Source organism: Scyliorhinus canicula, chromosome 18 (genome assembly GCF_902713615.1).
Source record: "Scyliorhinus canicula chromosome 18, sScyCan1.1, whole genome shotgun sequence".
In the NCBI taxonomy this organism is placed as follows: Eukaryota; Metazoa; Chordata; class Chondrichthyes; order Carcharhiniformes; family Scyliorhinidae; genus Scyliorhinus; species Scyliorhinus canicula.
The window spans coordinates 63792942-63808103 of NC_052163.1; the positions used below are offsets into that span (position 1 = coordinate 63792942).

The 15162-nt window shown below is 44.9% G+C and overlaps 1 protein-coding gene across 5 annotated transcripts in view; it reads right to left on the bottom strand.

Moving 5' to 3' along the window:
* The window catches only part of tmem94 (transmembrane protein 94), a 158270-nt gene that overhangs the window by 93497 nt on the left and 49611 nt on the right, over positions 1-15162 (bottom strand). For all 5 annotated transcript variants that reach the window (XM_038776370.1, XM_038776371.1, XM_038776372.1 and 2 more), the window contains 2 exons: positions 13903-14105; positions 9141-9292 (listed from right to left, as the gene is read on the bottom strand). In XM_038776370.1, the coding sequence (XP_038632298.1) occupies positions 9141-9292; positions 13903-14105 (355 nt within the window). The remainder of the gene's footprint in view (positions 1-9140; positions 9293-13902; positions 14106-15162) is intronic.

A 15162-nucleotide genomic window follows, 5' to 3' on the forward strand; every position in this document is an offset into this window, starting at 1 on the left:
GAATCCAGGGAAACAGACAACCTGGATTAAATTCTAATTTTCTACTCCCGTTTCTGCGGTTGGGCAGATTGATAGGCTGACCAGTTGCTAAGTGGGAATACCAGTGTGAGGAGGCTGCAGCCAATGATGATCAGGAGGAAGAAATTGTGCCTTGGGTGGGAGTGGGCAGGAACGAGAGCCCGGCAATGGCGCAAGAGAAATCAGGGCTGAGGGTGGGGGTAGGACATGCATCAGGGCAGTGAAGAGGCCACAATTGATAGAAGGGAGTCAAAAGCTTCCTTGAGGAACCATGGAGAAAACTCTGGTTCACTAGAGGTACTTACAAAGAGCACAAACTAGCGTAACTCCCATCTCCATTTCAGGTGGGTTAGTGGTGTTCTAGATTATACATTTTTAATCACCATTGAGGATGGGGAAGTGGGAATGGGCTGTTTTAAAACAGGTTTGTTTTATCACGCAATTTAATTAATATTGACCGTTAGTGAAACAGCACATGTTTCCACGCATCTCCAATATTTTTATAATAAGTAAGTGTTGAAGGAAATACACAATTCTCATTATCTCGAAAATTGTGTTCCCTGCTCACAGCAGTGGTAAGATTCATCTTCAATTCCTGGTGACTCCAGGACAATCCTGGATATTGGCAGCCCAAGGTACCAAGGAACATGTTGACATCTGTGGAACTGTAACACCAGCAACAGGAAGACATGAAAAAGGACAAAAACGTCTGTGGGAAATTACTGAAAATTTACAGTTACTACGGTACATATTGAAATATTTTTATGTATAAAGTTCAGACCTTGGGTGGCAGAGTGAAGGGTGAGGAGAGCAACAAGCAAAACTTGACTTTATATTGGCTCTTTATGTTTCTTTCTCTACTGGAAGGTGAAGGTTAGAATAAATCGAGACAGAAGGTTACAAAAACAGAAAATACTGAACAACCTCAGCAGGTCTGACAGCATCTGTGGTAGAGAAGGAAGCTAACTTTTGCGGTCAGACCTGCTGAGATTTTCCAATATTTTGTTTTTGTTTCAGATTCCAGCATCCGCAGTAATTTACTTAATAATAATAATCTTTATTAGTGTCACACGTAGGCTAACATTAACAGTGAAGGTACTGTGAAAATCCCCCAGTTGCCAATCTACGACGCCTGTTCGGGAGAATTCAGAATGTCCAATTTACCTAACAAGTATGTCTTTTGGGACTTGAGAGGGGAAACCAGAGCACCCAGAGGAAGCCCACGCAGACAAGAGGAGAATTTAGGAGACAGAAAGTTTATCGGGAGCAACATTACAATCCAGGAAGATAGCTAGAGACAGCTAGGTCTAAAGACACAAAAACCTTTTGCCCCTGATACCAATCAATCCAGTCGAAACGGTAGTTAACAAGAACTGTGGTTTTAATCAGCTAGAATGTGCCCACCAGTAGCTCCTCCCGCACTGAGGGGCTGTCCTGGATCAATGGGTTATATACCTTCTCAGAGAGGCGGAGCCACAGGCGGAGCCAACAACAACAACACAACAGTAACAGTGAGTAAATACAATAATATATACAACAGCCATACGTGGCTCACCTCATTCATCCCGTTAAAAAAAAGTCCGGTGGGGGTAAAGCGGACTCACGGGTTCAGTCTCACAAGAGGGTGTATTTCCCGCTGTGAACGTCGCAAGGTAGGCGCTAACGTCGAGACCTTCGACTCCAGGAGCACGTCGTCCTCACAACAGGGTCCCGGACAGGGTGATGGCACAGGGGGAGTGCTAATGGACCCCGGATGAGTTGATGGGGTAGATGGGGAGGTAGAAGGAAGTGGTGAGGTGACGGTGGGCGCAAGGGTACCAGTTGATGGGGTAGATGGGTGGTAGAAGGAAGCGGTGAGGTGACGGTGGACGCAAGGGTTCCAGTTGATGGGGTAGATGGGTGGTAGAAGGAAGCGGTGAGGTGATGGTGGGCGCAGGGGTACCCGTGGGGGCCAGGTCCCTGAGGGAGACTGTATCCTGCCACCCGTCGCGGTGTGCCACGTATGCGTACTGAGGGTTCACATGGAGGAGGTGAACCCTCTCGACCAAGGGGTCGGCCTTATGGCTCGTCACGTGCTTCCTGAGGAGAACCGGACCACGAGTCGTGAGCCAGGTAGGAAGTGAGACCCCGGAGATCGACGTTCTGGGAAAGACAAAGATACGGCCGTGAGGGGTCTCATTAGTGGCACGACACAACAGTGACCGGATGGAGTGGAGCGCGTCAGCGAGGACCTCCTGCCAGTGGGCGACTGGAAGACGTCTAGACTGTAGGGCCAGAAGGACGGCCTTCCAGACTGTAGCATTTTCCCTCTCCACCTGCCCATTTCCCCTGGGGTTGTAGCTGGTAGTCCTGCTCGGGGCGATTCCCTTACTGAGCAGGTACTGACACAGCTCATTGCTCATGAATGAGGATCCCCGATCGCTGTGAATATAAATGGGGAAACCGAACAGGGTGAATATGCTGCGCGGGGCCATGATGACTGTGGCAGAGGTCATGTCAGGGCATGGGATGGCGAAAGCAAAACGTGAGTACTCATCAACAATGTTGAGAAAGTACACACTACGATCAGTGGAGGGGAGTGGCCCTTTGAAATCCATACTGAGGTGTTCAAAAGGGCGGGAGGCCTTCACCAGGTGGGCCTTGTCTGGCCGATAGAAGTGCGGCTTGCACTCCGCACAGACTTGGCAGTCCCTGGTCATGGCCTTGACAAAGTGGAGAAGCCGGGTGACCCCCGGGTGACAAAGGCCATTGTGGATAGTCCGCAACCGGTCAGCCTGCACATTGGCGCAAGTGCCATGGGACAGGGCATCTGGGGGAGCATTGAGCTTCCCAGGACGATACAAGATGTCGCAGTTATAGGTGGAGAGCTCGATCCTCCACTGCAAAATCTTGTTGTTCTTAAATTTGCCCCGTTGCGTGTTGTTGAACATGAAGGCAACCGACCGTTGGCCTGTGAGGAGAGTGAATCTCCCTCCGGCCAGGTAATGCCTCCAGTGCCGCACAGCTTCACAATGGCTTGCACCTCCTTTTCAACAGAGGAGTGTTGAATTTCGGAGGCATGGAGGGTACGGGAAAAAAAGGCGACAGGCCTCCCTGCCTGGTTAAGAGTGGCTGCCAGGGCAAAGTCAGATGCATCGCTTTCCACCTGGAACGGGATGGATTCGTCCACGGCGTGCATCGTGGCAATTTCGGATCTGATGCGGTTGAAGGCCAGGCGGGCCTCAGTCGTCAGGGGAAAAGTGTTGGACCTAATCCGTGCATCCAACAGTTAGGATGCCATTAGAGATCTTTGCAGAGCATGCATGAAGATGTTTATCCGCTTCTAGAGACACGCAGTATTACCTTACTGAGAAAATGTAAGTAATTTGTCAATGAGGTCACAGGAAAAATCCATAATTAAGTTCAGAGTGACTGAGCACAGGAAATTTGATCGATTAGAGAGGGGAACATGGATTTGTAAAGTGTAGGTCACATACAACAAACCAAATTGAATTTTTTGAGGAAGTAACTAAAATAAAGACAGGAGAATTTCTAATGGTGTACTTTAAATGGACTCCCTTAAGACATTCGATAAGGCGCCACTTAGGAAACTGCTAGGTAAAATGAAAAGCTTTTGGAACTGAAAGCAAATTATTGACTTGGTTACTAGAGAATGGATATATTCTCAAATTAGAAAGTGGCTCATTGTACGCCACATGGATCTGTGCTGGGGACTCAACTATTCTGTTAGGGCAGCAGGTTCGATCCTGGCTCTGGGTCACTGTACGTGTGGAGTTTGCACGTTCTCCCCATGTCTGCGTGGTTTCAGCCCCACAACCCAAAAATGTGCAGGGTAGGTGGATTGACCACGCTAAATTGCTCCTTAACTGGAAAAAATTAATTGGGCACCTTTAGAACAAAAACTATTCTGTTACATTGATGACTTGAATCATAATGGAGAGCCATATATCCATAACATTTTATCAATAACATAACATTATTAGTGTAGACCGGAGCATACAATTCATAAACAATGGTTGTGTGGGCAAAATTGTGGCAGATGGATTTTGATGCAGGTTGAGGGGTCATCCATTTTGGACCAAAAAAAGGATTGAATACAGTCTTGCTTAAATAAATAAAAAGGAAAATGAAGGTTCGAAAGGAGTCAACCTGCATAGATCACTAAAATGCAGCACTCAGATACAAACAAATAACAAGAGGTTGCGGCTTTAAGATTAAAGTCAATGCTTTCCACATCAGTAACTGACTGGCCTAACAGCAAATTCCAGGTCTCCCTTTGTGGCTAACAGGTCAAAAACAAACTCCAAGTACCTTAGAATCACCCTGAACCGCAGCCTCGCATCATGAACACCTGAAAAAGGTCACAGAAAAGACCAAGACTAGAGTAGACATCATCTGGAAATTGCAGACATCAACTGGGAATCTAGTGCATACACTCTGTACTGGCTAGCCATGCTGTTGCGTATCCTTCAGCAAATACTGCTCTCCTCTATAAGGGCAAAGAGTGATCACACAGAACACTTTGAAACTGTCCTTAACACAACAATGTTGATTTCAGTGGTACACTGAAATCATCACTTGTACAATGGCTCTCAGTCCTATCTAATAATTCATTTGCTGACGTGCGCGGGAAGACAAAAATTCTGAAGAGTTGGGCTGAACCAAAGACAACCTGGCGCTGCTAATCCATGATGACGTTCTGAAACTACTGAATATGCTATTCAAATCCCGCAAACCTTGCTGAAGCTCTGTGAATGCATTATGCCAGTAATTTTCAAACCCAGGGTCGCGACCCTGGCAGCGTCGCGGAGCCATGGGCCGGGGCTTTTCCAATCACGGGCAATGCGCGCAGCCTCCCTGATTGTGGAAAGTAGTGCCCAACGGCATGACCGGCTTTTAAAAATGATGGCCGTGACCGGCATTCAGAATGCCAGCTGTTCTGCGCATGCGTGCTCTGTCAACAGTGCGCAGGCCCACAGTGCAGTGGGGCAAAACGCTGGTGCCCTGATGTCAGCGCGTTGACCCAGGTGCAGATTTTTTAAAATATAAAATCACTGGAGTCTTCCTGCCCTGAGTGACAGCAGAGAGCAGGTCACGCTGACGTAATGTGTTCTGGATGCAAGAAATATTACTCCATGTGGGCAGCACAGTAGCACAGTTGCTTCACAGCTCCAGGGTCCCAGGTTCAATTCCCGGCTTGGGTCACTGTCTGTGCGGACTCTGCGCATTCTCCCCGTGTCTGTGTGCGTTTCCTCCGGGTGCTCCGGTTCCCTCCCACACTCCAAAGATGTGCAGGCTAGGTGGATTGGCCAGGCTAAATTGCCCTTAGCTAAGGTGGAGGTTACTGGTTTACAGGGATAGGGTGGAGGAGCGAGCTGAAGTGGGGCACTCTTGCCAAGAGCTGGTGCAAGACTTGATGAGCCAAATGGCCTCCTTCTGCATTGTAAATTCTATGATTCTATGATTTTGTAGCTGCCAGCAATGCTGGTGTGAACTCCAGGGTCTCTGGTGAACAACCCATGAAGAAGCTGAAAACAAGTACAAAGTAGCATAAAGATGATTACTTGATGCCTGGGTTTATAAATTGTGCCACTGCAAATCAAGATTCAAAGTTCGTGTGTGTTATATGCAGGAAAGCATTGGCAAATGAGATTAAAACTCTCAAAACTTCAAAGGCATTATAAGATTAAGCATGGCGAGTTCTAGAACAAACAACTTGATTTTTTCAACGGTTACAGTGAGATCTTAATTCATCAGCTGAAGTCCTTAGCAGAACTGTAACATTGAATGACAAAGCAAGTGAGATCGTGAACGCCAAGCAGGCTTACCTGTCGCATTAAAGGTAAGTGAAAATGATGGGTTCGTGAAGTTTGGGCCACGTAGATTGCGAAGGTCAGCCAGTGATGGTCACGAAGGTTTGCCGGCGTAGGTCGCAAAGGTCGGCCAGCACAGGTTGCAAAGGTCAGGCGATGTGGGTCCCGAAGGAAGGCCAGTTGGTAAAAATGGGTCCGGGCAAAAAAGTTTGAAAAACACTGCTTTAAGTGATCCAGGTTTGGACAAAAAGGTCAAATTATACAAACTCTAAATGAAAAAATCTGAGGGCAGCACGGTGGCACAGTGGTTAGCACTGCTGCCTCACAGTGCCGAAGTCCCAGGTTGGATCCCGGCTCTGGGCCTGTGTGGAGTTTGCACAATCTTTCCGAAGAAGCAGATAATAAATAAAAACAACTTTTTCTGCTCGTGGGGAGCTTGGGCAAGGGAGGGGCATAACCTTAAAATCGGAACCAAACCATTCAGAAAACTCAGAAGATGTGGTGGAAGGGTGCAATTCTGCCATAAAAAGCAGTAGATTCTAGTTCAATTAATCATTTCAATTCTGAGATATATTTTCACAAGCCAGATGTGGCAAGGGATATGTAGCAAAAACGGGGGGACAGTTGGAGACCCACGAGAATGGTGGAACAAGCTCAGGTCTACTCCTGTCCTCTAAAATTTCTCTATGCTGAGGGAAACCTGTAACAGACCAGTGACTGCCTTTTTCAGCCAATGGCCTCATTGCTTGCTCGTGTGGCCCTTCCCTTTATACAGGGAAAGGTCCATGATCAGATTCTTCAAGCTATTGGAAGAAAGTGTGCAGCTGCACGCTTAATCACATGCAGCCGTTTCTACTGCCCAGTTGAGCAAAGCGGCTCCCCAACTGACAGCTTGAGGAGTAAATAAAGAATGAGAGTAAATGAGAGCTTATAAATGCAGAATAACTGCACATCGTAGAATAGCAAAGAATAGAAGGTGGCCATTTGGGCTATCCAATCTGTACTGGCTCTTTTGCAGAATAATCCAGTTGCATTTTGTTTTCTTTTTCAAGTATTTATCCAATCCTGTTTTGAAATATATTACTGAATCTGTTTCCACCATCCTATCTAGCGGTGTATTTCAAATCGTTACAATTTTTAAAAAATGTTCTCTCCTCATGCCACTTCTGGCTCTTTTGCCAAACAAACGTAACTATGATCCCCCTGGCTATCAGCCCTACAGTTGTACCATTCCATACTGCAAATAAACAATAGTACTCCCCTCTCAGTTTTCACTACTTAGTGCTCAATATCATACCTATGTCTGGTGTTAAACTGTACTTCAGTGGAAATAAAGCTAATCAAATATAAATGGATTGATAGCTGATGTTTGACAACCTGCCAATTTGGAGTTAAGGGCGAGCACATACCACTTAAACCTTATATGGCATAGCACTATTTAGAGCTAGTCTACACTTTCTGGAGCTAATCTCCACTGTACTGCACCAATTAAACCAGAGTTCCGCTAAACTCGATGACACTAACATGCCGAGAGCTCCCCAGTCCTGTACACTACCCAAGTGACTCCAGTTCCTTTCTTCCGACTCGCGAATTAAGGAAAGCGCTAGCTTTTTACAAGTTCCCACTGTTACCATTTATTCCGACAACAGAGATTCTTCCCTCCAGCAATTTACTTGTTTCACACTCGTTTCCAATTAATCATGGTCTGGGTTTCCAGCGATTTAACATAGTAATTCAGAGCAGTAGGCAATTCAGCCCCTCGAGCCTACTCTGCCATTCAATCAAATCATGGCTGATCTCTTCCTGGTCTCGAATCCACTTCCCAGTCTGTTCCCCATATCCCTTTAACTAGTTTTTTAAATAAGAAATATATCTATCTCCTTCTTGAAACGAGTTAATGATTCGGACTCCTCTGCACTATGGGGCAGAGAGTTCGACAAATTCGCCACTCACTGCGAGAAATAGTTCTCTCCATCTCAGTTTTAAATCTAGCGCCTCTCAAAATATATCTGTGACCTCTTGTTCTAGATTTCCCCACAAGGGAAAACATTTGGTTTACGTTTACTGCATCAATCCCTCTTAGTATTTTGTATATCTCGTTCAGATCCCCTTATTCTTCTAAACTCCAGCGAGTACAAGTCCAAACTGTTCAATCTCTCCTCATACGTCAACCCTTTCATCCCCAGATTCAATCTGATGAACCTTCTCTGAACTGCCTCCAATGCCACCACATCCTTCCTCAAATAAGGAGACTCAAACTGGATACACTACTCCAGATGTGGTCTTACCAACACCCTATATAATTGCAACAACACTTCTCTACTTTCATACTCCAGTCCTTTTGCAATTCTAAAATTCCATTTGCCTATTTTATTACATGCTGTACCTGCATACTGACTTTCTACGATTCATGAACAAAGACACCCAGATCCCTCTGCCCAGTCGCATTTCTACTTAGGTAATAATTTGCCTTTCTCTTTTTTCAGCCAAAATGGATAACCTCACATTTATTCACAAATTCCACCTGCCAACTTTGTCCAATTCTCCTAGCCTATCTATATCAGTCTGTAAACTCTTTATCTCCTCTTAATTGAGGCAGAGGTTTCTCCCCTGTCCTGCATATTGGTTGCATGTACAAACATCCCAGCCATTGTAATACTGTTTCCTAATATTCATGCATGGAACAAGCGATTTGTTTCGAGTTTGTATGAAATCAGAAGCTTAGCACTTCATATTTGCTTAGAGTATTGCAGAAATCCACCCAGAAAGGGGAGAAACTACGGGCCCGGTATCCTCTCACCCCAATCAGCAAGAAATTTATAAACAGACATTTTTGCAACTTACGCATGAAACGCACATATACTGCAGCACGCAATACTGCCACAAATGCTAACAATACCAATTCAATTTAAAATTCTCCAACACCACTGATGAATTTCACCCTGGGCAGCTACATTTGACCATTTTACTGATGGAAACATTAAATGGTCAAATATAGCTGCCCAGCATGAGCATCAGGGTCTAAGCAGTCACTTCCATCAGCTCACTGCACCCCCACTGCTTTTCCAAGTTACAAGACCTTGAACATTATCTATTGCAACTCAACACAGGACCAGAAATCTTATTTTGATTTCTCCAACTACTGCATGGCGAAAAAATATTTGCCACAGGAGACGAATGTGATCTCTAAAGATAGTGGAGCATCAAACATCCAGGTTTGTAAATTTAGTCAGTTCCAGGGTGCCACTGTCTGGTTGGGGATTAAACTACTTTAACCAATCACCACAGGAAATCTCCAGCTCCTCATACCTGACATTTTCAAGAACCGGGGTCCTCACTACCCTGAAGAGTCTGTGCTGCTGAGGACTCTCGGGTCCCTTCTTTCCTTTTCCCCTGGGTGTAGGCGGCGGGGAGAATGGGGGAAACAAATCACCAGGCTCCAGGACTATGTGCTCGTCATCCTGTTCCAGACAGAGAGAGAGAGGCGGAGGTTCATTATTTGATTAATAAAGATCATGATAAAATAAAACACCTCACATCCAGGGGAGGCAGTGGTACAGGGATTTAGTCATTGGACTAGTAATCCAGAGATCCAGGGTAATCCTCTGGGGACCAGAGTTCGATTGCCTCCATGGCAGAAGGGGCGGCAGGGTAGCAGAGTGGTTATCACCGTTGCTTCACAGCTCCAGGGTCCCAGGTTAGATTCCCGCCTTGCATCACTGTCTGTGAGAAGTCTGCACGTTCTCCCCATGTCTGCGTGGGTTTCCTCCGGATTCTCCGGTTTCCTCCCACAAGTCCCAAAAGACGTGCTTTAGGTTATTTGGATATTCTGAATTCCTCCTCAGTGTAGCCGAACAGGCGTCCGAGTGTGGCAACTAGAGGCTTTTCATAGTAACTTCTTTGCAGTATTAATGTAAGCCTACTTGTGACAATAATAAAGATTATTAGTATAAGGTGGAATTTAAACTCAATAAACATCTGGATTTAAAAGTCTAATGCCAACCATTGTTGATTATTGTAAAGGCCCAACTGGTTTACTAATGTTCCTTTGGGAAGGAAACCTGCCATCCTTACCTGGTCTGGTCTACATGTTACAAAGGAATAAAACCAGACAGTCCATCTGACATCGACCGAGACACCGGAGACAACAACGGCAAACCCAGCGGCAACGCAGCCTTTTGACCCTGCAAAGTCCTCCTTTGGGAGAGCTATCTCAGACTGGTCAAGCAAAGGCCTGATATAGTCACATACATGGAATCATGCCTTAGAAATAATATCACAGACACTGCCATCACTATTCCAACAGAGGTGCCAGCACAGTGATATACAGTCAGGAGTCCTCAACATCGGCTCAGGACCCCATGAAGTCTCATGGCACGACACCAGGTCAAACAAGGGTAAGGAAACCTTTTGCTGATTATCACGTTCTCACCCCTTTCAACGGATGACTTAGTACTCCTTCATGTTGACCACTTAGAGGAAGCACTGAGGATGGGAAGGGTGCATAATGCACTGAGGATGGGAAGGGTGCATAATGCACTCTGCGTGGGGAACTTCAATGTCCATCATCAAGAGTGGCTCGGTAGTACCACCACAGACCGTGTTGGCCGGGTCCTAAAGGATATAGCTGCTAGACTGGGACTGCAACAGATGGTGAGCGAACCAGGAGGGAAAAACCTTTTTGACCTCATCCTCACCAACCTACCTTCCATAGGTGCATTTGTCCATGACGGTATCAATAGGAGTGACCACTGCAGTTCTTGGTGAAATAAAGACCTATCTTCACATTCAGGATATCATCCATCGCATTGTGTGGAGAACAGATCTAGCAACTCAAGACTGGGTATCCATGAGGTATCGTGGGCCATCAGAAGCATAACTGCATTCAACCACAATCCATTCATGTCCAAATGCAACAAGGCCTGGACACTATCAAGGCTTGGGCTGACAAGTGGCAAGTAACATTTGTGCCACAAAAGTGCCAGGCAATGACCATCTCCAAGAGGAGAAGATCTAACATCGCCCCTGGTCATTCAATGGCCTTACTATCATTTGGGCGGCAGAGTGATACAGTAGTTAGCACTGCTGCCTCTCAGCGCCAGGGGCCTTGGTTCAATTCCAGCCTTGGCTGATTGTGTGGAGTTTGTACTTTCTCCCAGTGTCTGTGTGGGTTCCCTCCAGGTACTCCGGTTTCCTCCCACAGTCCAAAGATGTGCAGGTTAGGTGCACCAACCATGTTAAATAGACCCATAATGTCCAGCGATATGCAGGTTAGGTTACGGGTCTATGGGTATAGGGTGGAGTGGATCAGTGCAGACTCTATGGGGCAAATGGCCTCTTTCTGCACGGTTGGAATTCTACGAAACAAAATTCGATGAATCCCCCACTATCAACATCCTGGGAATTACCATTGATTAGAAACTGAACTGGATTAGCCATACAAGTACAGAGGCTACCAGAGCAGGTCAAAGGTTAGGCATCCTATGGTGAGTAATTCACCTCCTGACTCCCCAAAGTCTGTGAACCATCCACAAGGCACAAGTCAGGAGTGTGATGGAATACTTTCTACTTGCTTGGATGAGTGCAGCTCCAACAACACAAGAAGCTCAACGCCTTTCAGGACAAAGCAACCCCGCTTGATCGACATCCCATCCATAAACATTCAATCCCTCCACCATTGACGTACAGTGGCAGCCATGAGTACCATCTACAAGATGCACTGTAGGACCTCACCAAGGCTCCTGAGGCAGCACCTTCCAAACCCACGACCACCTAGAACAGTGATGAGCAACCTAGGCTAGTGAGTGGGCCACATGAGCGGCCTTCCATCTCAGTGGGCCGCTAAGATTGAAATCAGGCTTGTTCATTAACCATGCCCCATGAATTAGATTAATTACATTTAATACACGTCAAATATTTCCAATGAGTTATACAAAATGTTTAATCATCCAAATGTTCATAAAACTATCAACTTTAAATGGTATAAATAAAATAAATATTTACACTTTGGTCATCGAAGGAGCGCACGGCTCTTAACAGTCAATGTTGTGAGCAAACAGTATACAACTCACTTCACTCGCCCTTGCTTTACGTGCGTGTCACTTCAGTCATACTGGTAGAAAAAAAAACTATGCGGAAGGATATCAGCAGAATTTGGCAAAACTGCACATGGGTAACCATCAACAAAATGTCCTGTGGGCTGCACTCAGAACCCAGATAGGGCGCAAGTGGGATCCAGGAGGACAAGAGCAGCAGATACCTGGTAACACCACCACCTGGAAGTTCCCACTCAGCCACTCTCCACCCTGACTTGGAAACATATCGCCATTCCTTCATTGTTGCTGGGTCAAAATCCTGGAATTCCCTCCCTAACAGCACAGTGGGTGTACCTACACCACATGGACATCAGCGCTTCAAGAAGGCAGCCCGCCCCCAAATTCGCAAGGGCAATTAGCCAGCGATACTCACATCCTGTAAAACAAATTTCTTAAAACGTGATACAGACTGACGGTTACTGAGGGTCCGGTGGATTGATCAATTTTAATTACAAAAACAAGAATCCCACTCGACCTTTTTAATGTCTTTGCACACCGGAATTTAAACTTTTCTTGACCAATCGTATCTGCACACCAAATTCCTTCCACATCATTAAAATGTTTAACATTGCACAAATGTACATACAAATTAGTAGCAGGTCATTTGGCCCCTCAAGCCTGTTCTGCCATTTGATAAGATCATTTTTGATCTGGTCTGTCTACCATTTGACTCTCTTGTCAATCAAGAATCCAACTCAGGGTCATTTAACATTTCTCTGGCTGAATCCTCTGCTCTCTGGCGAAGAGAATTCCATAGACTAACAACCCTCAGGAAAATTGTTTCTCATCTCCACCTTAAATGGGAGACCCCTTAATATTAAACTGTGTCCCCAAGTTCTCGTCTCACTCACTCACAGAAAAACCCCTCAGCATCCACCTTGTCAAGTCTCTGGAGGATCTTATATGTTTCAATAAAATCGCCTCTCATTCTTCTGAACTCCAACAGATACAGGTCCAACCTATGCAATCTTTTACTTCCCTTTCCTAGCCTTATCTTCAAAAGTAATATTTTACATTTCTGCAATTAACTGTAAAATATCAGCTGTCTGAGATCCTACAAACCTATTCCAGTCCTGTTAGAAGTTTAGGAATATTATAATTAACTATATCTGTACAGGCAGGAAATCTCCATATTGTCCTAAATCCAAATTATTTACATGCACATTTAAGTGGCCCTAACAGATCTCAATTAAATATAAATTGCCCTTTGCCTTTTAATTCTTTCCCGCCTATCTCTGTATTTGTGGTCCATTTTCTCCTGAATTCAATGCATTATCTTCGCCACAAATCTCTGGATAACTTATCCAAAGCTTTTTGAGAATCCATATGAAATTCAACCTTTGGATTTCCTTCATCTACTTACTTACTCAAAGGTCTCTATAGTCAAACATGACCTATCGCATCAAAGCCCTTGCTAACTGATTAAATTCATGTTTTTAAAAAATGTATTCCCTCTTGGAATGTGGGTGTCGCTGGCAAGGAGAGTATTTGTAGCCCATCCCGAACTGCCCTTGAACTGAGTGGCTTGAGAGGTCATTCCAACCTGTTTGAGAGTCTGGAGTCATAATGTAGGCCAGATCGATTAAGCATGGCAGATTTCCTTACCTAAAGGGGACAATAGTTTCATGGTCACCATTTCCCAATTTCAATTCCAATTTCAAATTCCACCAGCTGTCGTGATAGGATTTGAAACCTTGTCCAGAGGACATTAGCATGCGCCTCTGGGGATTACTAGTCCAGGGACATTAGCATGCCCCTCTGGGGATTACTAGTGGGCATTACCACTAAACCACCATGGTTCACAGATTCTTAGTAATTCCATTCTATGCTGTACACTCCAGCAATTTTTTAACAGTTGAAATGAGCCAATAACTTTCTGGTTCTCTCCTTTATTGAAAAGTACCACAATCACCACCATTTTCTTTCCCAAAGATCTTGGTTTCCATATCTAGTTGGAAGAAAAACATAATGCTTACCTTAATTCCTCTTAAAGAGGCAAAGGACTCTTGGCCGGGTCTGAGTGCAATGACATCACCTTCCACTAATAAACTGACTGGAAGATTGACCAGATGCCCATCTCTATAGGCCCAGTGGAGTGACCAGGAAGGAGCAGAGGGCATAAAGAGGTCTGGATACAATGCATCGTCCCATCTCAGATCCTCGTTGCCCTCAAGTGCTTCTGTAAACATTGAAAAAAAAACAAAAATCAACATTTACATACTTTTACTCAATTTTCTGTTTCAATATCATAGGACCTGAGTTTGAAGCCACACAATCCCAATGAGTGAAATTGCCCTTTCTCTATGGGCTGCATACAAACAGAGGTTCCCACAGCCTAAACTCAGTTCTTAGTGAACATGGGTGCAAACTACACTGACTCGCATTTTGCCTTAAGATTGTTGTGAAACAATGGAGGAATTTACACTATTGAAGCAATGGGTGCTTTTCCAGGTTTTTTAATTGAGGCCTGTTCATGCTTAACTTGGCCAGAGAGTGGTCAACATTTGCTGCGAGTAAAATGAAGCAAACATTCCATCGTCAGCATTTCTGCAGTTATTAAAATTACAACTTTACAACAGAGTTCACATTCTGTGATTGACAGCTGCTAGATCTTCAGGCTTTTGATCATGACTCCAATTGAGTGTGATGCCAGTTGAAAATGAAGGGTTCACAAAGAGAAATAGGGGCTCACAAAATTAACACCCATGCCTTCAACCGCTGTACTCCAACATGTTAGTGTGTCTCTCTGAACTGTCAGTAACTAACATTGCCATGCAAACAATCGCACACTCAGGAAAAATGCACACCGTCTCTTTAAAAATGATCCACAGCTAGCCATTATACGATATTGTATGTTTATTTGGCTAAATGTCCTTGGTTTCTAAGATATGAGCAATGTGAACGGTATTGTCATTACAGATCCTGACCTCCACACTGATATACGATGCATTCAGATTTGCTTCTTTAGCTAGAAAAAAGATGTGCAACTGAACTATTTAGACCAGGAGGCCTCAAGAGTTTGACTGAGTATATCCAAGTTTATTTGACCTCAGCAATACAATATTGCCCCAACACCTTTTGTGGTGATGGAGGGCCTTCACGGCACAAAAATCACAATTTTTAGCCTGTGCCCTTTCAAGAAACTTGAAACAACAAATATACCACATGTTGGCTGACCGACAGGAAAATGCGCCACACGTTTATACTGATTAGCCACTGTATGGCTGGATCCCAGC